Source organism: Podarcis muralis, chromosome 2 (assembly GCF_964188315.1).
Source record: "Podarcis muralis chromosome 2, rPodMur119.hap1.1, whole genome shotgun sequence".
Taxonomy (NCBI): domain Eukaryota; kingdom Metazoa; phylum Chordata; class Lepidosauria; order Squamata; family Lacertidae; genus Podarcis; species Podarcis muralis.
The window spans coordinates 123,236,540-123,262,492 of NC_135656.1; the positions used below are offsets into that span (position 1 = coordinate 123,236,540).

The 25,953-nt window shown below is 45.5% G+C and overlaps 2 protein-coding genes across 5 annotated transcripts in view; one reads left to right on the forward strand and one right to left on the reverse strand.

The window, feature by feature from the left end:
• LOC114592604 (uncharacterized) overlaps positions 1–565 on the reverse strand; it is a 134,542-nt gene extending 133,977 nt beyond the window's left edge. The window contains exon 1 of the mRNA XM_077923683.1: positions 423–565. Within this exon, the coding sequence (XP_077779809.1) occupies positions 423–487 (65 nt within the window). The 5' untranslated portion in view covers positions 488–565. The remainder of the gene's footprint in view (positions 1–422) is intronic.
• Positions 1–24,596, forward strand: part of LOC114592642 (uncharacterized) — a 35,645-nt gene extending 11,049 nt beyond the window's left edge. Inside the window, exons 1-2 of one of the 4 annotated variants that reach the window (XM_077923343.1) lie at positions 935–1,149; positions 19,325–24,596. In XM_077923343.1, the coding sequence (XP_077779469.1) occupies positions 19,821–21,044 (1,224 nt within the window). In that variant the 5' untranslated portion in view covers positions 935–1,149; positions 19,325–19,820 and the 3' untranslated portion in view covers positions 21,045–24,596. Of the gene's footprint in view, positions 1–934; positions 1,150–19,321 lie in introns of those variants that run through there. The other 3 variants (XM_077923341.1, XM_077923340.1, XM_077923342.1) reach the window with 3 other exon arrangements.
• The last annotated feature ends 1,357 nt before the right edge of the window (positions 24,597–25,953 follow it).

Here is a 25,953-nt window from a genome sequence, read left to right on the forward strand (position 1 = left end):
AGAGAATCTTGGAATGCAAACTTTGCTGGGCAGGAAACCCACCACCACCACTTTTCATCTGGATTGCCTTGATCCCAACCCCCAATACTGCTTCCCAGAGGGAAAGTGGGGGGGGGGCTCTTCCTTGCTCTTCCCTCATCCCCCTCCCGCAAGCAATCTCATTCCCCCCCCCCCCTCCTCCCAACTGCTCCGTTTGTAGATTCAGGGAGAGTAAAAGCAAACCACCCATAAATATCTTGCACCTCTTTCTCCTCCTCTCCAGGTAATTTCTCCCAACTCCCCCAGAAAACTTTTAATCCGGAACCATCAACCGGACTGAAGTGGGAGCCTCAGGCGGAGGAATACGGAAGCGGCAGATCAACAGAAAAAGCTGAATGACCAAGCCGCAACTTCTTCAATGGGCTTCCCAGCTTCCGGCTCACCTGATTGGTTCGCCTCTTCGTTCCGGCTCTTCTGATTGGTTCTCTTTTCCCGGGCCTCTATTCATTTCGTCTTCGCCGCTGCCAGAGCTGGGGGGGGGGGGGGGGGCAGGTAGTTTGATGCTTTAACAAAACAAAAACAAAAAACTGTATTTACGCAGAACTAATCGCAGCAGCTTGCATTGGTCGTGTGTCCTAGCTTTGTAGTTTGATGTGCATTTTCTCAGACGGAAGCCATGAAATTTGTTTCCAGGTGAAAGTGCATGAGGTCAAAGCCTGACTTGGGGCAATGTACAGGATCGGGGTGCGTGTCTCGCCTCTGGTCCCAGTAAGGAGAAAACCGCCTTCTTGTGGATCCGCCTGCAGGGTGCATCTGCGCCCTTGGCGCGCGCGTGCGCGTGTGTATGTTCAGCTAAGGAAATGGCAAAATTGTCACACTTCTCGTGACGTCACCTCCGGTTCCCCTCCTTACACAGGCGGGGGCTGCTCTGCGACTGAAATTGCGAGCCCCACCCCCCACCCCACCCCTCGTTCGAAAACGTGTCGGATGTTCCCAGGCAAGGGGGCAAAAGCAGCCGCTGGAGAAGCGGAAGATTTTGGAAAGGGGAGGAGGGGCGTCGGTAGACAACTCCCACCTCCCCATTATATTACTGGAAACGAAATCGGAGCAGGGGAATGCGGATGGCCAGGAGAGAACAAAAAGGTAAAGATGCGGCGTGTTAGGGAAGAGGTAATTGGCGGGTGCGGGGGGGGGGCGGGTGTGATGCGAGACGCTTTCTCCAAAAACGCTCCTTTCCTAGAACCCATCGAGGGGGCCCGGATCCTTGCATTCCGGTTGCAAAGCGGGGACTCAACAGCTGCAGGGTTTGCATTGCACCGTGTTACTGGTCCGGGACGGCCAAGAGACGCTCAACTGCTCCCCACCCGTTTGGGCCCCCTTGCGGGAATTGAAATGCAATGCCCGTCAAGAGGGGAGGAGGCGGGTGACCGCATCGCCCCCACGGCCCCAAGCAGGGCTGGCTGATCTACAGGGCTTCATTCGGCTTTCGCCCTTGCAGAAATCCCTCGGGACTTGCGGCCTGTCCGGGGTGCCCCGGGTGGGTCCCTTTTAGGGGTAGAGACGGAGTGAGGGAGTCCACGGAAGGGTTGAGGGAACCGAGGAGACCCGTCCTGTCCCACCTCTTTCCCCGCCTCCCTGCTGGTCTTGCGAGGCCCCTCCGGATGGAGAGATTGGGGCGCTAGGAAAAGATTCGGCGCGCAGGGCTAGGGGTGAAAGGGGGCAAATGGGGTTTCTAAGCGCAGGAGAGAGGAGTAGGGTCTTCTTCAAGTCGAGCGAGGGAGGGTCTTCAGGAGAGGATTCCGGTTCCCCCACTTCCCTTGCAGCACGCTAAATTCTCTCTGCCCCCACCTTAACATTAACTACGCAAAATCTACAGAGGCTCCCAGGTTTGTGTTGTCTTTGCTTCTTCACAAGATGAATCATAGAATCATAGAGTTGGAAGAGACCACAAGGGCCATCGGGTCCAACCCCCTGCCAAGCAGGAAACACCATCAGAGCACTCCTGACATATGGTTGTCAAGCCTCTGCTTAAAGACCTCCAAAGAAGGAGACTCCACCACACTCCTTGGCAGCAAATTCCACTGTCGAACAGCTCTTACTGTCAGGAAGTTCTTCCTAATGTTTAGGTGGAATCTTCTTTCTTGTAGTTTGGATCCATTGCTCCGTGTCCGCTTCTCTGGAGCAGCAGAAAACAACCTTTCTCCCTCCTCTATATGATATCCTTTTATATATTTGAACATGGCTATCATATCACCCCTTAACCTCCTCTTCTCCAGGCTAAACATGCCCAGCTCCCTTAGCCGTTCCTCATAGGCCTTTGACCATTTTGGTTGCCCTCCTCTGGACACGTTCCAGTTTGTCAGTGTCCTTCTTGAACTGTGGTGCCCAGAACTGGACACAGTACTCCAGGTGAGGTCTGACCAGAGCAGAATACAGTGGCACTATTACTTCCCTTGATCTAGATGCTATACTCCTATTGATGCAGCCCAGAATTGCATTGGCTTTTTTAGCTGCCGCGTCACATTGTTGGCTCATGTCAAGTTTGTGGTCAACCAAGACTCCTAGATCCTTTTCACATGTACTGCTCTCAAGCCAGGTGTCCCCCATCTTGTATTTGTGCCTCTCATTTTTTTGCCCAAGTGCAATACTTTACATTTCTCCCTGTTAAAATTCATCTTGATTGTTTTGGCTCAGTTCTCTAATCTGTCAAGGTCGTTTTGAAGTGTGATCCTGTCCTCTGGGGTGTTAGCCACCCCTCCCAGTTTAGTGTCATCTGCAACTTTTTTGAAGATTTTTACAGTAACATAATGGCATCAATAACACTTATGCTTTACTTATTTGACAAACGAGAGACTCTGGTATGATGAGTCTGAGCTCATCTCCTTGCCCAAAACCAAAAAAAGAAAAACACTGAGCAGGAAAGATTGAGGGGTATGTCCTTTCAGTATGCAAGGAGACCCTACAGTATGTGTAGCTCATTTAAACAAAATCACTGATCCAGTGAACAGCAGCAGTGAACAATGTGATAGTGAACTGACGTCTCTTGTCTCCACTGCCCTCTCACACTTGTTGTGAAGAATCATCTTTCATTATGAATGGTCTGTGTCACCATTAAGAAAAAGAAGTCACAATAGGCCAATATCTATGTGTACTGTCCCTGGATCAAAGGACATTTCTTCTTTAAGTTCTCAGAAGTTCTTAAACCTAGCACAAGGTTGTCCTTTGAACTAGCCAGGTGTTTAACTGAGAATCAATCACAATCCGTCCATCATTTCAGAAATAAGACTTTAGAGCCAGCCTACACCAAAATGGCAACTGTTGTTGTTGTTTAGTTGTGTCCGACTCTTCGTGACCCCCTGGACCAGAGCACGCCAAGCACTCCTGTCTTCCACTGCCTCCCGCAATTTGGTCAAACTCATGCTGGTAGCTTCAAGAACACTGTCCAACCATCTCATCCTCTGTCGCCCCCTTCTCCTTGTGCCCTCCATCTTTCCCAACATCAGGGTCTTTTCCAGGGAGTCTTCTCTTCTCATGACTCCTAGACATTCAATTTTGGGTGGCTGTAACCTTGATTTAACAAGACATTTGGCACCTAGCTTCTATTTTTTTAAAAAATATTTTTTATTAAAGTTTCAACAAGTTTAACAAAACACAACATAAAAAACACAACACAAAACATAATAAAACATAAAACATATGTAAGTTCACTTCTTAATTTCTTGTAGCTTACTTTCCCGACTTCCTCATACCTCCCCTTTCTGTATTCCAATTTCAAATTTATTTTCAGCAAATCCTTCCCTTATTTTTAGCTTACTTTTAATATTGCTTACTCTCCTTTATTTAACCATTGTCGCTAATAACTCCTTCATTTCTAATCCAACATCATTTTAACACTCATTAATTTTGCTATATTTCTTTAAATAGTCCTTAAATTTTCTCCAGTCTTCTTCCGCCGTTTCTCTTCCCTGGTCTCGGATTCTGCTCGTCATCTCAGCCAAACCCATATAGTCAATCACCTTCATCTGCCACTCTTCCACGGTGGGTAAATCTTGTGTCTTCCAGTACTTTGCGATGAGTATTCTTGCTGCTGTTGTAGCATACATAAAAAAAGTTCTGTCCTTCTTAGACACCAATTGGCCGACCATGCCCAGGAGAAAGGCCTCTGGTTTTTTAGGGAACGTGTACTTAAGTACCTTTTTAATTTCATTGTAGATCTTTTCCCAGAAAGCCTTAATCCTTGGGCACGTCCACCAAAGGTGGTAAAAAGTTCCTTCAATTTCTTTACATTTCCAACATTTATTATCAGGCAAATGATAGATTTTTGCAAGCTTGACTGGGGTCATGTACCATCTGTAGATCATTTTCATAATATTTTCTCTTAAGGCATTACATGCCATAAACTTCATCCCAGTGGTCCACAACTTTTCCCAGTCAGCAAACATAATGTTATGACCCATATCCTGAGCCCACTTAATCATTGCAGATTTAACCGTCTCATCCTGAGTATTCCATTTCAGCAGCAAATTATACATTCTTTTTTTTTAAAATAATATTTTATTAAGTTTTCAGAAAAAAAGAAATAACCAAGCATATATCAAACATAAAAGACATAACTATCAACTGTATATAAAAAGAGAAAAAAAGAAAGACACAGTTTTTCATACATATGTTCCATAACCATCTGGACTTCCTCACGTTTCCCTTTCCTGCGTTCTCAATATAAAAATTATGTTCAGCAATTTATTACCTTCTTTCAGATCTTATATTCTAATTCTAATATGTTGTGCCTCTAGTCAAATTACACATTCTTGACAAATTCTTAGTACTGGGTTCTAACAGTTCTGTCTCTAATTTTGATTTTTCCACCTGGAAGCCAATTTTCCTGTCCATTTTAAAGGTTTCCATTATTTGATAATAATGCAGCCAATCCCTCACCTTCCCTTTTAATTTCTCAAAACTTTGCAATTTCAATCTGCCCCCTTCTTGTTCCAAAATTTCCCAATATTTTGGCCATTTAGCCTCCATATTTAGTTTTTTAACAGCCTTTGCCTCCATAGGTGACAGCCACCTTGGAGTTTTACTTTCCAACAAATCTTTATATCTAATCCAAATGTTAAATAGTGCTTTCCTGACAATATGGTTTTTAAACCCTTTGTGAGCTTTGACCTTGTCGTACCACAGGTATGCATGCCACCCAAATGTATTGTTAAATCCTTCCAAATCCAAAATGTCAGTGTTCTCAAGAAGTAGCCAATCTTTCAACCAGCAGAAAGCTGCTGATTCATAATATAATTTAAAGTCTGGCAGGGCAAAACCGCCCCTTTCTTTTGCATCAGTTAATATCTTACATTTAATTCTTGGCTTCTTGCCCTGCCAGACAAACCTAGAAATATCTTTCTGCCACTTCTTGAAACAATCCATCTTGTCCAATATTTGCAATGTTTGAAACAAAAACAACATTCTAGGCAATACATTCATCTTTATAACCGCAATTCTACCCAACAAGGAAAGCTTCATATTTGTCCAGATTTCTAAATCTTTTTTGGCTTCTGTCCAAATCTTCTCATTTGTTGTTGTTGTTTAGTCGTTTAGTCGTGTCCGACTCTTCGTGACCCCATGGACCAGAGCACGCCAGGCACCTCTGTCCTCCACTACTTCCCGCAGTTTGGTCAGACTCATGCTGGTAACCTCGAAAACACTATCCAACCATCTCGTCCTCTGTCGCCCCCTTCTCCTTGTGCCCTCCATCTTTCCCAGCATCAGTGTCTTCTCCAGGGAGTCTTCTCTTCTCATGAGGTGGCCAAAGTACTGGAGCCTCAGCTTCACGATCTGTCCTTCCAGTGAGCACTCTGGGCTGATTTCCTTAAGAATGGATGCGTTTGATCTTCTTGCAGTCCATGGGACTCTCAAGAGTCTTCTCCAGCACCATAATTCAAAAGCATTAATTCTTCGGCGATCAGCCTTCTTGATGGTCCAGCTCTCACTTCCATACATCACTACTGGGAAAACCATGGCTTTAACTATACGGACCTTTGTTGGCAAGGTGACGTCTCTACTTCTCATAATTATCTTTAAATAAGTTCACATTTTTAGATGTCATATTTATCCCCAAATATTTCACTTTCTTAACTACCGTTAACCCTGTCTCATTCTGAAACCTTTCCTTTTCAAATGCTGTTAGATTTTCCCCCAATACTTTCGTTTTAGACTTATTTAGCTTAAAGCCTGCCACTTGACCAAATTCTTGAATTATTTCCAAAACTCTTTTTGTACTAGATTCAGGCTCCTGTAAAGTAAGTACCAAGTCATCTGCAAATGCCTTCACTTTATACTGTTTAGCTCCGACCTGTATCCCTTTAACCAACTGGTCACTCCTGATCTTATTCAGCAACACCTCCAGGACTGATATAAAAAGTAATGGAGAGATTGGGCACCCCTGACGTGTCCCTTTTTCGTTCTTAAATTCTTCTGTAACCTCATTATTTACAATAAGTTTCACTTTTTGTTCCGAATATATCGCGCCTATACCATTTTCAAACCCTTGGCCTACCCCCATCCCCCGAAGGTTCTTCATCATAAAACTCCAAGAAATATTATCAAAGGCTTTCTCAGCATCCACAAATATCAAAACTGCTTTAGTATTTATTGTCAGCGGCTGCCTCAGGTCCCAGCTCACAAAGGACCAACGCCAGTTGCTCTTTATAAACAAAAGTCTTTATTGTGGTTCATTGTTGGTTTGACATCCGTGGCGCGCAGCGCTACGTCTGAGTCCTTAGACCGGCGAAGTCCCGTCTGAATCTGCCCCTCCTTTACACCAGTTCAATACCCGAGCTTTGCTCCACCTCTTCCTTTCCTCCCTCTGCTCCTTTCGCCTCCGGGTCCTCCTGCCCTCTGGGGTCCCAACCCTCCTGGACTCTTCGGAGGCGGATTCCTCTGACTCCTCCCCCTGTCTCCGGCGGGCTTTGGGACCTGGCTCCCAATCCGGATTTTCTGCTGTCCCTCGCGCCTCTACATTTGAACTTGGCGCGTGCGCCCAGCCGCCCACTTTCCTCCTAACGGCTACACTGCTCCCTTCACTGCTTTCTCCTTCCGGGAGGCTGGACGGCCCTGCTCTCTCCACCGCCCCTCCACTCTCTGACGGAGGCGTGGTCAGTCCTGCCTCACTCCCTCCTCCTGCAGGAGGAGGCTTTTGTTCTAATCTGTGGGATTCTTCCCCCCCGCTGCGCTCTGGTGGGGAGGCTACCCCTGATTTCCAGCTGCCGCTTGGCGACTCCCCACTGGCCCCCCTTGCCCTGACCCTGGGGGCCTCCTTCTGGGAATCTTCTGATTCGCTGGAGAGACTCAGGGAATCTCTCTGGTCACTGTCACACCCTCCTGCGCTCCCCTCCGATTGTTCCCCTTCGCTCTCCATCTCCTCCTTCTCCTGTGGCTCAGTCCCTGAGCCCCTGACATCCATCCCCCCCTCGAAGCCCCCCCTTCCCCCCTCACCCTCTCTGGGCGTGGGTTCCGGGCGCTCCAGTGCTTGGGGGGCGAGAGCTGGATACTGTTCGATGCCCCCGTCGTGCAGCCCTCCCGCTGGATCCAACCAGTCCGTACTGTACTCATCGACGTCTATCTCCTCCACTTCCATCTCTTTGTATTCGTGCTCAAACCCCTGATCCTCACCCCACACGTCCATGTCCTCCCCACCCTCCGGTACGTCGGGAGCTGCGTGCCAAGGTCCCTTCAACCATTTTCATCTCCATTCCTCCTCTGGCTGATCGTCCCACCAATAGGAACGGTCAGTGTCTACCCCCGAACAAGATCCCCTTGGTGTGCTCCAGCCCGGCTCCGGCTCCTCGTCTGATGAGAACCCCTGGAACGTGCTGGCCGAAAGTGTGGGTGTGAAAAGCCAGTCGTCGAAAAAATCTGCCGGCATGGGTTTTTGGGGGAAGAGCACATGAAACTCGTCTTTGAGATAGCGCTCCTCCAGGGCATAGTCCGGTACCCACCTGTTGGCGCTTGCCGGGGTACCTTCCTCGGCAAGGAGATATTCAACTCCCTCCTCCCCCCATCTCGAGTCCAAAATCTCCGTGACCTCGTTGATTGGTGTCGCCCTTCGTGGTTCCCCCCCTGTGGGTGATTGTCTGCGTGGGTCTGGTGCGGTCCCTGGCGCCTGAAACCTGTGTGGTGCCTTGTAGGGTGTAAGCACCGACCTATGAAAGACCGGGTGCATTCTGGAACCCTCCGGAAGGGTCAACCGGAAAGCTACTGGGTTGATTTGTGCCTCGACTTGGTAAGGTCCTAGCTGCTTGTGCCCAAGCTTCTTCTTAGCTAACGTTCTGGCTGGCACTTCCTGGGCTGCTAACCATACCCAGTCCCCCACCTGGATGTCTTCCCCGACTCTCCTGTGCCTGTCTGCCTGCACTTTGTAGGCGTGTTTTGCGAGTTCTAAGTTCCTTTGGAGTTGCTCATGGACCTCCTGCAATTCTGCTGCCAAGTGCTCTGCCCCCTGTGGCTCCCCCTCCCCTGTCGTCTCCAAACCCGGGAAGGTTCTGGGATGCCGCCCATTGTTGGCGAAGAACGGCGTCACCCCTGTCGACGCGTGCTTCGTGTTGTTGTAGGCAAACTCGGCCAGCGGTAGGTAGTCCACCCATGTCGAGGGTTGTTGATTCGCGTAGCAGCGCAAGTACTGCTGCATGATGGCGTTGACCCTCTCTGCTTGTCCGTTGGTCTGCGGATGTCGTGCCGACGCTAAGTTGATCTTGACGTTCAGGATGCCCAGCAGCTTCTGCCAGAAATTCGAGATGAACTGGCGCCCCCTGTCGGATAGGATGGACCTCGGCAATCTGTGAACTCTGAACACGTGGTCTATGAACAGCTTGGCGGTTTGTTCCGCCGTGGCCACCTTCGCGCAAGGAATGAAATGCGCCATCTTGGTGAACAGGTCTACTACTACGAGCACCGCTGTTTTGCCTCTCGAGCTGGGTAAATCTGTGACAAAGTCCAGGGCCACTCTCTCCCACGGTTCAAACGGCGTCGGAAGCGGTTCCAGCAGATCCGCCGGCGCCCTGTGTACTGGTTTGGCCCTTTGGCAAGTGTCACACCAAGTGACGTAATCCTCAACTTCACCCCTCATCTTGGGCCACCAAAAGTCTCTGGCTACTAATTCCGCTGTCTTGTCCTTGCCGAAATGTCCAGCGCTGGGTGCGTCGTGTAACTGCTGCAGGACTTTTGCGCGGAGTTCGTCTCCCGGCACGTATAGAGCCCCTTTGCGGATGAGCAGTCCGTCACGGATCTGGAACTCGGCGTCCTTCGCTGTGCCCTGTCGCACCTCTTCCATCTTGGATTGTGCGAATGGATCCGTCTGTAACGCGCGACGTACCACGTCCAGGTCAACGGTGGCTGCCGAGCACTTCCACACTGCCGGTGTGAAAATGTGTTTAGCTGCCGCCGGCGCCGCTTCCTCTAGATACTGCGGTTTCCTGGAAAGGGCATCTGCCATGACGTTGTTGTCTCCCGGGATGTATTCTATCCTGAAGTCGAAATCCGCAAAGAACTCCGCCCAACAGATGTGTCTTTGGTTCAGGAACCTCGCCGTGCGCCAGTACTCCAGGTTCTTATGGTCTGTGCGGACTTGCACGGTGTGTCTGGCTCCAATGAGGAAGTGCCGCCACACTTTGAAGGCTGCATGAATGGCCAGCAACTCCCTGTCCCAGATTGTGTAGTTCTGCTCCGACTTGCTGAGCTTCCTGGAGTAAAATGCGCAGGGCCTCCAGTTCCCTTGCGGATCTTCCTGCAACAGGACCGCCCCCACCGCTCTGTCTGATGCGTCAGTCTCGATCCTCAGCGGTCTGCCGGGGTTGACGTGAAGCAGCTGTTCCTCAGACGCGAAGAGACGCTTGAGTCTCTGAAAAGACTGCTCCGCCTGGTCCGTCCAGATGAACTTCTTTTTCTTGGAGCTGAGGGTGTCCGTGATAGCCGCCGTCTCCTTCGCAAAGCCCTTGATGAACTTGCGGTAGAAGTTGGCGAAACCGACGAACTTCTGGACTTCCTTCCTATTGCGCGGGCTCTTCCAGTCCAGCACCGAGCGGACCTTGTTGCTGTCCATGGCGAGTCCCTTGTCTGACAGCTTGTAGCCCAGGAAATCCACTTCCTTCACGTCGAACTGGCACTTTTCCAGCTTGGCGTAAAGCTTGTGCTCCTGTAGTCTCTGCAGGACCTCCTTGACGTCCCCTTCGTGAGCCTCCTGCGATTCCGAGAAGATCAGGATGTCGTCGAGGAAGCAGACGCACTTCTTGTATAGGAGTCCCGCTAACACGTGGTTCATAAATGCTTGGAACGTGTGAGAGCCATTTTGGAGGCCAAAAGGCATAACTTTGTATTCATAGGTGCCTAAGGGCGTAAACATGGCCGTCTTCCACTCATCGCCCTCCCGCATGCGTATCAGATTGTATGCGCCTCGCAGATCCAGCTTGGTGAAGATTCTCCCCTTCCTCACCGTCGCTAGTAGGTCGTCGATCTTGGGCATGGGGAATGCCGTGGGCTTTGTCCTCGAGTTTATGACCCTGAAATCAACTACAAGCCTCTTTTGGGGCGTGTCTTTTTTCTTCACGAAGAACACGGGACTGCCCCCCACTGCTTTGGACTCTTGGATGAATCCCCGCTTCAAGTTGAGCTCTATGAACTCCCTGAGTTCTTTCCTTTCGTCCTCAGACATGGAATACAGCTTCCCCGTCGGCAGCGTCGCCCCCGGCAGGAGGTCAATCGCGCAGTCGTAGGGCCGATGGGGAGGCAGCTTGTCAGCTTCCTTCTTGCAGAAGACTTCCAGAAACTCCTTGTACTTGTCTGGTACCGCCTGCACCATGCTGAGGTGTAGCTCTGGTTCATCCTCCTGCCCTTCCCCCTCTTGGCTGGGCTGGATGCAGTGTTCCGCGCAGTAGGAGGAGCCGAAGGTCAATTGGCGCTGATACCAAGCCAATCCCGGGCTGTGCCTATCCAGCCAACTCATGCCCAACACTATGGGCGTGTCTGATAGGTGAGTGACGTTAAAACTGATGACTTCACGATGATTCCCAATTTGCATCACCATAGGTGGTGTTTGCTGTACCACTTGCCCTCCCAGCAGCTTCCTGCCATCGACTGTGACGACGTTCAGTGGCATCGTGGCCGGTAGAAGCGCTATGCGGTGCTGCTTAATGAAGTCCACCCCCACAAAGTCTGCATTGCTACCAGAGTCAATGGTAATGGGGACTTCCAGGGTGAATCCATTGGGCAACTGGAGTGATGCAGTGAGTTGCACCACTGGTTTGGGCGGGAGGGGGTCTGTGGGCTGCAGAATCTCTGGGGACTGCTTCAGAAACGTGCCTGGCTGGGCCCCAGTGCCTCTGATTCCAACCAGGCTTGGCCGTTTCCCTGCTGCTCATCCCCCTGCTGAAAATCTCCTTTTACTGTTGCTGAGGCTGCAGTGTGCTTCTGGATCCTCTGGGGACACTCTTTGGCCAGGTGCTGTGCACTGTCGCATATGAAGCACTTCCTGCTCCCTCTAGGAGTTTTCGTCTTGGCTGCTCCTGGTGTTGGGGCTCTGATCGCTGTCTGAGCCTTAACGCTGCCCAACTCCATCGGTTCTTCTCCCTCCCCCAATGGAGGCGTGGAGTTAGCACGTCCACTCTCCCTGGGCATTGAAGGGAGGTGCTCTGGCCGGTGTGCGTACAAAGCGACCCTCATCTCTGCCCCAGGGGCGTTCCTCCATTCTCACTCCTATCGTGAGCGCTCTCTGAACGACTTCTGCCGTGGTGCTAGGTCTCTCTCCCCTGGCCAGCTCATCTTTCACGGAAGCGTTTAGCCCCTCCCAGAACAGATCCCTCACTGCTGCAGAGTCTTTTTGCCAGCGTAGCGTGTTTACCAACGCAAAAAAGCGGGAGTGATATTGTCTTACTGTTGCTTTGCCCTGCCTTAAGCCGTGCATCTCTCTTCTAGCCACGTCTACATCTGTGGTAGACTGGAAACAAGCGTCCATAGCCGCTATGAAAGCGTCTGAATTCTGGAGGGCGGGATCATTGTCGCGCCATAAATTGCACAGCCAGGATCTTGCTTCTCCATGCAAGTGAGTTATGATAAATCCCAGTTTTTCCTCCTCATCTCTAAAGTCCTTCCGCAGCAGTTTGAGCGCAAAAACTACATCTGCTCTGAAATTAGGATACTGCTGTAGGTTTCCATCAAAATGGGCGACAATGCTGCCCCCCCGCTTTCCGAGGCCAACTCCCTCCGGTCTGGGTCCCGACAGCCCTTCCTTGCCCAATTTTTCCCACCTGGTTCGCAGATCCTCGCAGAACTTCGCTGCTTCCTCCTCTCTCTTCCTGGAAACTTCCAGCTCTGCGTAAAGCGTCTCAACCGCTTTTCCCAGCTGTGCCACCTTCCCTTCTGTAGTCATCTTTCCCTCTCTTCGTGAGCTCGCAAAACACCAAGTCTTGCCCCTCTCCGCGCCAACTCGCGCTGCGAGGGTTAATTTTTAGTGAGACGGGACTTACTGTCAGCGGCTGCCTCAGATCCCAGCTCACAAAGGACCAACGCCAGTTGCTCTTTATAAACAAAAGTCTTTATTGTGGTTCATTGTTGGTTTGACATCCGTGGCGCGCAGCGCTACGTCTGAGTCCTTAGACCGGCGAAGTCCCGTCTGAATCCGCCCCTCCTTTACACCAGTTCAATACCCGAGCTTTGCTCCACCTCTTCCTTTCCTCCCTCTGCTCCTTTCGCCTCCGGGTCCTCCTGCCCTCTGGGGTCCCAACCCTCCTGGACTCTTCGGAGGCGGATTCCTCTGACTCCTCCCCCTGTCTCCGGCGGGCTTTGGGACCTGGCTCCCAATCCGGATTTTCTGCTGTCCCTCGCGCCTCTACATTTGAACTTGGCGCGTGCGCCCAGCCGCCCACTTTCCTCCTAACGGCTACACTGCTCCCTTCACTGCTTTCTCCTTCCGGGAGGCTGGACGGCCCTGCTCTCTCCACCGCCCCTCCACTCTCTGATGGAGGCGTGGTCAGTCCTGCCTCACTCCCTCCTCCTGCAGGAGGAGGCTTTTGTTCTAATCTGTGGGATTCTTCCCCCCCGCTGCGCTCTGGTGGGGAGGCTACCCCTGATTTCCAGCTGCCGCTTGGCGACTCCCCACTGGCCCCCCTTGCCCTGACCCTGGGGGCCTCCTTCTGGGAATCTTCTGATTCGCTGGAGAGACTCAGGGAATCTCTCTGGTCACTGTCACACCCTCCTGCGCTCCCCTCCGATTGTTCCCCTTCGCTCTCCATCTCCTCCTTCTCCTGTGGCTCAGTCCCTGAGCCCCTGACATTTATGTTCACTTCAAGCTTTTCCAAAATATCAATTATATTCCTCACATTGTCTGATAAGTGTCTTCTCGGGAGAAAGCCTGCTTGATCTCTTTGGATCTCCTCCATCAAAACTGTTTTCAGCCTTTTTGCTAAAACGTCAGCAAAAATTTTGTAATCCACATTTAATAGCGAGATCGGACGGTAGTTCTTAAGTTGGGTCTTTTCAGTCTCTGTCTTTGGTATAAGCGTGATGTAGGCCTCTTTCCACGTGTCTGGTGCCCTTTTCCCCTCCATAATTTCATTGCAAACTTCCTTCAAAGGTTGTACTAGCCACTCTTTCAAAACCTTATAGTATTTGGAAGTTAGTCCATCCAGTCCTGGAGATTTGCCCAATACCATATTTTGAATGGCACCTTCTATTTCTTGTTCTGTTATTTGCCGATTCAAAATTCTTTTATTTTCCTGTGAAATCTTTTTCAGTCCATTTTCCCCAAAAAATTGTTCTATGTCGGTATCCTTCTGCAGCCCTTGTGCATACAGTTGTCTAAAATATCTCTGGAAGAAGACCCTAATTTCTGTTGGTTTATAAATATTCCTTCCATCCACTTCTAGATTTGTAACTGTGTTCGCTTTTTGTCTCTTCTTTATTTGCCAAGCCAGAAGTTTGCCACATTTGTCTGCCGATTCAAAAGTCTTTTGTCTCATTTGTTTGATTTTCCATTCTATTTCCTGATTCATCAATTCCATATATTGTGTCTGGTGAAATTTTATTTCTTTCAGGGTGTCCTGTGATTTTGGTTTTAATCTTAATTTCCTTTCTCCATCCTCTATCTTCTCCAAAAAATTTTCTTTCTTTTTGTTCTGGCTTTTCTTCCTTATCGCATTTTGTTGTATCAGGAGTCCTCTCATAACTGCTTTACTAGCATCCCAGATTATTCTTTTTTCTACGTTAGTTTTCATATTAATTTCAAAATATTCTTTTAAAGTCTTTTGGGCCTTCTTACAGATTTCTTCATCTCTAAATAGGGTGTCATTCATCCTCCATCTAAAGGTACCAGTTGTTGTTACCTTCATCACCATCTTAATCGCGTTATGGTCGGAGCACGTTTTTGGGCAGATTTCCACTTTTTTTTATCTTTGATGCCATTCCTCTAGTAACCCAAATTGGTCAATTCTAGTCCATGTCATTTTAGCTTCAGAAAAGAAGGTTCCTTCTCTCTCAAGTGGGTGTCTTACTCTCCAAATGTCCACTAAGTCCATATTGTCAGTCATTTCAAAAAAGATTTTTGGTAGTCTTCCGTCTTTTGTAACTACCTGTCTTTGAGCTTTGTCCATGTTAGTTGATACTACTCCATTCATGTCCCCCATCAAAATTAAATTTAAGTCCATATAGTCCATCAATGTCTCTTGCAACCTTTTGAAGAATTCCACTTTCCCCTCATTTGGTGCATAGATTCCCACGATCAAAAATTTCTCTCCTTGTGGGAAAATGATTGCTTGTACATAAGAGCATGAGAAAAGTTCTTATTATTGCAGGGTGATTTCATAGCTAAAATCATCCTTGGAGCATGAACAGCGCATGAATAGCTCATGCTGTCCTAAATGATTGGTCAACGTAACATAGCCTGATCGTCTGCGTGGTGTGCGTGGTCTAGTGCGATGGCCCTTATCTGCTGGCTGAGAACAAGGTTGTATTCTTGTGGTTGTTACTTTTTCGAGTATGAGGCAGAACAAACGTTGGGCTGGAGGTAGAGAGGATGTATTTTTGCTGTGCACAATAAAGGCTGGCTATTAGGCTCTTTGAATCCAATCTTGGTGTGAGACTGATTTCTTCGGATGTCGAGCAGGCCCTCGACATCTCCTTGAGCTTGTATTTCAACTGCCAAATATCTTCCTTGGTCATCTTTAAAAATTAATTTTGGCTGCAATTTTTCCTTTGCGTATATCACCACTCCTCTTTTTTTTACACTGTCTGAAGAAATAAATTCTTGTCCCAATCTTTTATTTATAAGTAATTTCCTATGTGACCTCGTCACATGGGTCTCTTGTAAACAAATCAAGTCCAATTGCTCTTTTTTTAATATATGAAAAACATTTTTTCTTTTTCGGGGAATATTTAGACCATTACAGTTCCAGCTTAAAAGTTGCAGGGCCATGATGGGGTTATTTATCTTCTCCTCCTACTGCTCCGAGTAATTCTTCGTCCTCTGTCGGTGGTTTTGGTTCGTATGGTAGCTTAGCTTTGTCCAGGATTCCTTCTCTTAAGAAGGGATGCTCTTGTCCCAAATCTGCCCCCTTGTGGAGGTCTTCTTCGTGATCTTCTAAAAAATTGTCTTTATCACCCACAGTCTTTATTTTCCTTTTCTTTCCCTTGTACTTGAAAGATAGGCCTTGAGGATATTCCCACCTGAATGGTATGCTGTTCTTTTTCAGCAATACCACCAGATCCTTGTACTGACCTCTTGCATCCAAAATGTGTTTCGGGATATCTTTAAAAATTTCCACAAAGGAATCTTCAATCCGCAGGGTTCTTTGATAGTGCAAATTCAGGATTTTATCCCTCTCTTCCTTTGATCTCAACGTTACCAAACAGTCTCTTACTTTATTCCTTCTTTGTCTTGCACCAAGTCTAAATGCACTCTCTATCTTAAATTCTTCCTTTTCTAATTCCTGTTTCCAAAAATCCGAAAATTCTTTTGTTAAATATTCCACCAGGTTGTCTCCTTCAATCTCGGGTATCGACCTAATCCTTAAATTCCTCTCCTTCCTCTGCATCTCAAGCATAGACAATGCCAGGTCATGGTCTTCCAATTTCCTGACTACCGGTGGAAACTTTTTATCAGCAGCAGATGCAATTTCTTTGGCTTCCTCGGCTATCTTTCGAGTAGTGGATGATTCTTCCAATAGCTTTCCTATTGATTCTGTATTAGAGTTCACCTTATTTCCAAGTTCAATTATACTTTTGGTATTAAAATCAATTTTCCCTGAGATCTCAGCTACTGTCTTGTTAGTCTCAGCAACTTGTTGACAAGTCTCTGCACCTTGCTTTTTTAACTCTGCACCTTGTTTTTTCAACTGGTCCAGAGATTCATTTATTTTCCCTAGTAGTTTCTATAGTGCCTCCTCAGACATAGCTTTTGCTTTTTCCTGTGGGACTGCAGCTGTTCCAGAAGGTCCGGATGTAGATGCCCTTCTTTTCATAAGAGAGTCAGTTTTGTATTGTCTACCAGATCTCAGAGTTTTTTCCTGTAACTCTCTTTTGTCCTGATCATCTGCCATAACACTATCTTACAGTCAAGGTCATTCCCACAGTCATAGTTCTCATACAATAGTTCAGCTGGCTAGAGTTCAATTGTTGCTGAAGTTAAACAAGTCAACCTCTAGAGGGCGAATTTACTCTGTTCTATTTACAGTATCAACATAAAAGTATTTTTGTTACAACAGTCTTTAAAGCTCTAAAACTTGTTCACTAATGGCCACAAAGTTAATCTCCATTGAAATTGCAACAAAGTCCAAATAGTCTCAGGAAGAATGTATCCATCAGACTAATATTGCTCTTTTAGTTACTTTGTACCTTTAATACACAGACAGCCTCCTGCCGGTTTCCTTCTCCGACAGTCCGTTCCAGGGTTGAGAGACAGCGGTATAAATTAAGTTTCCTTTCTTTAAATGCAGGTATCCAAATAAAGTTACTTTCTCCCCCACTCCTGCTTGCGGGGGGGGGGGGGAAGGTCCCAGTCTCTTTGACGGTGGATCTCAGTGTCAGAAAAAGAAACTGGAAAAGTTATAGCTTATCAGTCTTTGCTTTAATCTCACTGCAGAGCGGGAAGGTAGACTTCCTTTTAGCCCTTTCCCGCCTCGGTGTCCAGATTGTCCAAATTTAGCTTCCAATTAATTTTTAGTCCTTTGTCCTACTCACGGATGTCGGCTTCTTTTGCTCCAAATCAAGGAAGAAATCAGCGCTCTCCGTCAATGGCGACGCGGCTTCACTCCACGGGCTGGGTAGAAGCGACTCTCAGCACCGCGCCACACACCCACTGCTGATCCGCAGCCTTTAAAAAGGCTATTTCACAGCTTCGGGGGGGCGCAAAGGTGCCCGCCGAGTCTCCGGTTCACAGGCTTTGCGCCTGTGATTTTTTGGGGTCCCCGCTTTGCCGTAGCTGCGGGACCCGAACCCGCGAAGCAGATCTCCCTCAGGAGCTCCGAGGGAAATCCGCCATTGAGCAATGGCACTGACCGGAAGCACCTAGCTTCTATATATGAGTTTCTAACACTGATCCTGTTACCTCCACACACTGCTGCCTCTGTCCCCCTTAGTAGGAAGTCACGTACCACCATCACATCCCTCTTCCTCCGCTGGGGAGTGGTAGGAATTGCTCCATACCCTGCCCCTTCCACAGCCATGTTGGTGCGTTCTGAGGTCTGCATCTTGCTCCTCTGACCCAGAATTGATTTTGCAGCTCGAGTGACACATCAGGGTTCCTAACGGCCCCGTTTCTCTGTACCACATTGCTCCAGGTTTTCGTTTCCTGCAACCAGCGATCTTCCTCCTGGCTGGGGCCAACCCCACCTGTGTTGCTGTCCCAGGACCATCCACTCTGCTCTCTTTCAAGAAATCCCTCATCTTGCTCAGGAGCTCGTAGTGCAGATAGGCGGACCTCAGCTTGATGTTCCTTCTCTTCCTGCATCTGCTGCAGGTGTAATTCTGCGCATTCTCTTTTTTTTAATAAAATATTTATTGGAATTTTTTTAAACAACAAGAATAACATCAAACACATAAGAAACAAAAAAATCAAAGTAAGATTATAAGAAAAAGTAAGAATATAGAAAGAAAATACAGATAAAATAAAAATATTCATAAATCATATTTTCATAAACTTTGGACTTCCTCACATCACCCTTCCCTGCATTCCCGACCATGTAGTTATATGCAGCAATTTGTTACCTTACTTCCATTCTTATTTTATAAATCTCAAATATTCAATTTCAACTTTAGAATATATTGGTCATAAATTAAACTGCTTATATTGAACAAAATATTGCTTCAAATTTCAACATTACCTTAGACATCACATATTCTCATATATCTTACAATAATTTTGCTGCTGCCATGTTTCTTTGAATCGTGCATTCTCCTAGCATTCGTACAATTTGTAGTGTTTTTGTAAATAATCTTTAAATTTTTTTCCAATCCTCTTCCACCGTCTCTTCTCCCAGGTCTCGAATTCTGCCAGTCATTTCACCCAGTTCCATGTAGTCTATCAGTTGCGTCTGCCATTCTTCCAGAGTGGGCAAATCCTGTGTCTTCCAGTGCTTTGCGATGAGTATTCTTGCTGCTGTTGTTGCGTACATAAAGTTCTATCCTTCTTTAGCACCCCTTGGCCGACAATGCCCAGAAGGAAGGCCTCTGGTTTCTTAAGGAAGGTATACTTAAATACCTTTTTTAATTCATTATAAATCATTTCCCAGAAAGCCTTAACCCTTGGGCACGTCCACCAAAGGTGAAAGAATGTTCCTTCAGCTTCTTTACATTTCCAGCATTTGTTATCAGGCAAGTGATATATTTTTGCCAGCTTGACTGGGGTCATGTACCACCTATATATCATTTTCATAATGTTTTATTTCAATTAATAATTATCCAGAGGTCCTAAGGGCTAAGATGTGCCCCAGGGGTGGAATTATATTAGACGGAGAATGAAAAATGTCATTAGCAACTCTGATTCTGAGAAATGGAGGGCACGTTCGTGGAAGGAGAATAGCTCCCTTTCCTGTCAAGCAGGTCCTTATTTAAAAAGGCAATCCCACAACTGTATTCTTAGATCAAACTACTTTATTAATGATGATTTAGTATTATGGAAGGTTGATGATGCGTTCCTATTATTTGGCATTGTTTCACCTCATTTGCTTAAAATTTGGGACATAAGAAAGACAGGGAGGAATGTACAATAGGTTGAAATAAGAGAAGGTGCTAATTTCATTTGATGTGTGTTACAGTCTTTTTCTCTTCCTTGAAATACTAACAGGAGTTTTCCTCTCTCATTTCCAAGCAGGTTATGGAGAAGACAGTGTGTCATCTGTAATTTCATTTGGAAATATGAAGAGACCATTTAAATGTGGTGAATGTGGAATGTGCTTCAGTCCATGTGCACAGTTAATAAACTCACAGAGTGGGGAAACCGTTTAAAGGTATGGAGTGTGAAAAGAGCGTCAGACACACTTCATCTCTTACTTCACATCATCTAACTCACATGAGTGAGAAACCCAACAAATGTATGCAGTGTGGATGGAAATTCAGTATGAGTAGACAACTTATTGTACATCAAAGGATTCACGCAACAGAAAAACCATTTAAATGAGTGTGGGAAGAGCTTCTGTCATCGCATAACGCTAAGCAAACATCAGCGGACTCACACAGGAGTCAAATATTTAAATGTATGGAGTGTGGAAAGAGCTTCAACACTAGTGGAGCGCTTAGAAACCATCTATGGACTCACACAGGGGAGAAACCATTTAAATGTATGGACTGTGGAAAGAGCTTCACACATAATGGAAACTTTAGAAAACACCTACGGACTCACACAGGGGAGAAACCATTTAAATGTATGGACTGTGGAAGGAGCTTCACATAATAGAAACCTTACAAACCATCAATGGACTCACACAGGGGTCAAACTATTTAAATGTATGGAGTGTGGAAAGAGCTTCAACACTAGAGGAGTGCTTAAAAACCATCAATGGACTCACACAGGGCAGAAAACATATGAATGTATGGAATGTGGAAAGAGCTTTCGTTCAAGTGACCATCTGACTTTACATCATCGAACGCACACAGGGGAGAAACCATTTAAATGTATGGACTGCGGAAAGAGCTTCGCACATAATGGAAACCTTAGAAAACATCTACGGACTCACACAGGGGAGAAACCATTTAAATGTATGGAGTGTGGAAAAAGCTTCAGTCAGAGTTCATCACTTAATAGACATCATCAAACTCACATGGGTAAAAAACCCTACAAATGTATGCAGTGTGGGTTGATATTCAGTATGAGTAGACAACTTAGGGTACATCGAAGGAGTCACGCAGTAGAAAAACAATTTAAATGTGTAGAGTGTGGAAAGAGCTTCACATATAAGGCAAGCCTTAGCAACCATCAACGGAGTCACATAGGGGAGAAACCATTTAAATGTATCGAATGTGGAAAGAGCTTCACATTAAATGGAAACCTTAGAAACCATCAACGGACTCACACACGGGAGAAACAATTTAAATGTATGGAGTGTGGAAAGAGCTTTCGTTCAGATGAACATCTGACTTTACATCATCGAACTCACACAGGGGAGAAACCATTTAAATGTATGGTCTGTGGAAAGAGCTTCACACATAATGGAAACCTTAGAAAACATATATGGACTCACACAGGGGAGAAACTATTTAAATGTATGGAGTGTGGAAAGAGCTTCACACATAATAGAAACCTTAGAAAACATCTATGGACTCACACAGGGGAGAAACCATTTAAATGTATGGACTGCGGAAAGAGCTTCACAGATAATGGAAACTTTAGAAAACACCTACAGACTCACACAGGGGAGAAACCATTTAAATGTATGGACTGCGGAAAGAGCTTCACACATAAAGGAGACCTTAGAAAACATCTACGGATTCACACAGGGGAGAAACCATTTAAATGTATGGAGTGTGGAAAAAGCTTCAGTCAGAGTTCAGCAATTAATAAACATCATCAAACTCACACAGGTGAGAGCTTGTAAATGTTTGGAATGTGGAAAAAGCTTTCGTTCAGGTGAACATCTGACTTTACATCATCGAACGCACACGGGAGAAACCATTTAAATGTATGGAGTGTGGAAAGAGCGTTGGTCAAAAGGGAACTCTAAGACTACATCAACAGACTCACACAGGAGGAAAATGATCTAAATGTATGGAGTGTGGAAAGAGCTTCTGTCACAGTGGAATGCTAAGAAACCATCAAAGGACTCACACAGGGGAGAAACCATATACAGTAAATGTATGAAGTGTGGAAAGAACTTCAGTCTAAAGGAAACTAAGAGTACATTAACAAACTCACACAGGTGGGAAACCATTTAAATGTATGGAGTGTGGAAAGAGCTTCTGTCACCTTACAAAACATCAATGGACTCACAAAGGAAGAAACATTTAAATTCCAGGAGTGCAGAAACTGCTTCTGTTTACTGGAGTACTTACAAAATGTTTACGGACTTATATGGAAGGAACCATTTAGATGTATGGAGTGTAGAAAGATTTTTCCTCAAGAAGAAGAGAAGGAGGAGGAGGTTGGATTTGATATCCCGCTTTATCACTATCCTAAGGAGTCTCAAAGCGGCTAACATTCTCCTTTCCCTTCCTCCCCCACAACAAACACTCTGTGAGGTGAGTGAGGCTGAGAGACTTCAGAGAAGTGTGACTAGCCCAAGGTCACCCAGCAGCTGCATGTGGAGGAGCAGAGACGCGAACCCGGTTCACCAGATTACGAACCACCGCTCTTAACCACTACACCACACTGGCTCTCTCAAGGGTTCATTTCTTCCTTCAAATGAACAGGCTCCTATAGGTGGAAATCAAATTTAAATGCATCCCATGTATGTGATGATCTGGTGTTTTAATGTAAAGTTGTACTTTCATGTAGTAAAGTAATCAAGGTAGTGTATCGCAATAGTTAGTAATGTATAAATGGCTTTGTACAGTGTACCTCGGGTTACAAACAGCCTCGTTGATGAACATTTTGGATTACGACCACTTCAAACTTGGAAATGAGTTGGTTAAACTAGTATTATAGGAATGGCAGCATGACATGCATTGTTTTAATTGAGGCACAGGACCCACATACCATTGAAAAAGGGACACGTCAGGGGTGCCCAATCTCTTTTTATATCAGTCCTGGAGGTTTTGCTGAACATGATTAGAAGGGATCAGCTGGTTAAAGGGGTACAGGTCGGAGCTAAACAGTACAAACTGAGAGCATTTGCAGATGATCTGGTACTTACATTACAAGAGCCTGAATCTAGTACTAAAAGGGTCTTAGAACTAATTCAAGAGTTTGGTCAAGTGGCAGGATTTAAATTGAATAAGTTAAAAACTAAGGTTTTAGAGAAAAATTTAACATCAATTGAAAGAGAGAGGTTTCAGAATGAAACAGGTTTGACTGTGGTTAAGAAAGTGAAATATCTGGGGATTAACATGACAGCTAAAAATGGGAACTTATTTAAAGATAATTATGAAAAATGTTGGACGGAAGTGAAAAAAGATTTAGAAATTTGGTCAAATTTGAAGCTTTCCTTGTTGGGTCGAATTGCAGTTATAAAGATGACAGTGGAAGAGGATTGGAAGAAATTTAAAATGTATCTTAAAAACTGTTGTAAAATTGAGGACTGTTAAGATGTCAAGGGGTAAGAAGCAGAGAATTACAGCTGTAACTAACAAATTAAAGAAAACTTAATGAAAGGGAACTAAACAGATAAATTGACCAAAGGGTTGCTAAAAAATTGTAAAATAAGGATGCAGCGAAAGGGAGGTATGGGGAAGTCGGATGAAAGAAGGTGCATGAAATTAAGAGTATGAAATTATACATGTTTAAATGTTTTGTATGTTTCTGTTTTGTGTTGTGTTTGTTTTTTATTATGTGTTTGAAAAATGAATAAAAATTATTATAAAAAAAAAGAATTGCAGTTATAAAGATGAATGTATTGCCTAGAATGTTGTTTTTGTTTCAAACATTGCAAATTGTGGACAAGATGGACTGTTTCAAGAAGTGGCAGAAAGATATTTCCAGATTTGTCTGGCAGGGCAAGAAGCCCAGAATAAAATTTAAGATATTAACTGACGCAAAGGAAAGGGGTGGATTTGCCCTGCCAGACTTCAAACTTTATTATGAATCAGCAGCATTCTGCTGGTTGAAAGACTGGCTGCTTCTTGAGAACACAGACATTTTGGACTTAGAAGGTTTTAACAATACTTTTGGGTGGCATGCATATTTGTGGTATGACAAGGTTAAAGCTCATAAAGCCTTTAAAAATCATATTGTCAGAAAAGCACTATATATTGTCTGGATCAGATACAAAGACTTGTTGGAAAATAAAACCCCAAGGTGGTTGTCGCCAATGGAGGCAAAGGCTGTGAAAAGGCTCAATATGGAGTCCAAATGGCCGAAATATTGGGAAATTTTGGAACAAGAAGGGGACAAACTGAAATTGCAGAGTTTTGAGAAACTAAAAGATAAGGTGCGAGACTGGCTTCATTATTATCAAATAATGGAGGTTTATAAGATGGACAGGAAAATTGGCTTCCAGGTGGAAAAATCAAAATGGAAACAGAACTGTTAGAATCCAATACTAAAAATTTGTCAAAAATGTATAACTTGCTGTTGAAATGGAATACACAGGATGAAACGGTGAAATCAGCCATGATTAAGTGGGCACAAGATATTGGTCATAACATTATGTTTGCTGACTGTGTAAAGTTGTGGACCACCGGGATGAAATTTACGGCATGTAATGCCTTAAGAGAGAATATTATGAAAATGATTTATAGGTGGTACATGACCCCAGTCAAGCTTGCAAAAATTTATCACTTGCCTGACAACAAATGTTGGAAATGTAAAGAGACTGAAGGTACTTTCTTTCACCTTTGGTGGACGTGCCCAAAGATCAAGGCGTTCTGGGAAATGATATATAATGAACTGAAAAAGGTATTTAAATATACCTTTCTGAAGAAACCAGAGGCCTTTCTCTTGGGCATTGTCGGCCAATTGGTGCCAAAGAAGGATAGAACTTTTTTTATGTATGCTACAACAGCAGCAAGAATACTCATCGCAAAGTATTGGAAGACACAAGATCTACCCACCTTGGAAGAATGGCAGATGAAGGTGATAGACTATATGGGACTGGCAGAGATGACTGGCAGAATCCGAGACCAGGGGAGAGAGACAGCGGAAGAAGATTGGAAGAAATTCAAGGACTATCTTAAGAAATATTGTAAAATTAATGAATGTTAGAATGACGTTGGTTTAGAAATTAAGTGGTTTCCAGCTGTAATGGATAAGTAAAAGAAAAGAGAGACTTAAAATTAATTGAAAAATAAGGGAAAGGATTTGCTGAATTAATAAATTAGAAATTGGAATACAGAAAGGGGAGGTACGAGGAAGTCGGGGAAGTAAGTTATAAGAAAATAAGGGACTGAAATTATACGTGTTTTTATTTTTTGTTTGTTTTTATTATTGTATTGTTTATTTTTGTTTTTATAAAATGTTGGAAACTTTAATAAAAATCTTTAAAAAAATAATATTATAGGAATGGCAGCATGACATGCATTGTTTTAATTGCGGCCCAGGACCCACGTACCTACAGGACCGCCTCTCCTTGTACACTTGGTGGAGGACCTTAAATGACAACATTTTGGAGGTCCCATGGCGCAAGGTGGTTAGATTAGTCTCAACTAGGGCAGGGCCTTTTCAGTACTGGCCCCTACTTGGTGCAACGCTCTGTCACAAGAGACTAGGGCCCTGCGGGATTTGACATCTATCCGCAGGACCTGCAAGACAGAGCTGTTCCACCGGGCCTTTGGTTTGGACTCAGTCTGACCATTGTGTTTCCCTCCCCTTATGGTTTTGATGTGTGGGCTATTTTTAAAATGAGGCTGCATTTTAAATTGCATTTTAACCTGTATTTTAAATTGGTATGTGTTTTTTTCCCTATTATGTTTTTACTGTAATTTTACTGGTGTTAGCCGCCCTGAACTCGGCTCTGCCCGGGGAGGGCGGGGTATAAATAAAACATAATAATAATAACAACAACAACAACAACAACAATAATAATAATAATAATAAAGCAACAAATAGTTTATACATTAATGGTGCTGCAATGACTCCTGATTCTTTGAAGGGCAAATTGTTCAGGTAAAACATACCTGGTGGCAGCAGGAATAAAGGGGATGTTTAGATCAGAAGGTTGGTGGTTCCAATCCCTGCAATAGGGTGAGTTCCCGTTGCTCGGTCCCAGCTCCAGCCAACCTAGCATTTCGAAAGAACGAATTGCACGTAGATAAATAGGTACCACTCCAGAGGGAAGGTAAACGGCGTTTCCGTGCGCTGCTCTGGTTCGCCAGAAGCGGCTTAGTCATGCTGGCCACATGACCCGGAAGCTGTACGCTGGCTCCCTCGTCCAATAAAGCGAGAAGAGCGCCGCAACCCCAGAGTCGGCCATGACTGGACCTAACGGTCAGGGGTCCCTTTACCTTTACTTTTTAGTGGAATAAGGAAGAAAGTCTCAGCTCTTAGGTGTGCATCTTGCATGAGGTGGGACGGTTGGAACAGGGCAGTGTGGGCAAGTGGCGGGTGACATGAGAGGGTGTAAAATACATCAGTGGAAGCTCATGCCTGATTCTCCCCAACTTAGCACCCAGAGGGGGGAAAGCATAGGAGAACTTCCTACAAATCCATGAACTAAGACATACCTACTATTACAGGAAACAAGAAACTTCCTTCCAACCAATAGGGCACAGAGAGGGGTCGAAGTGTGAAGGGAAAGTTAACCCTTGCCTCTCCATCTCTGGCCCAAATAAAACTCCACTGGAAGAATGGTATACATTTGGAAAGAAAAGATGCCGCAGGTACCAGTGAATCCCCTGGTTGGTCCATTTTCACTT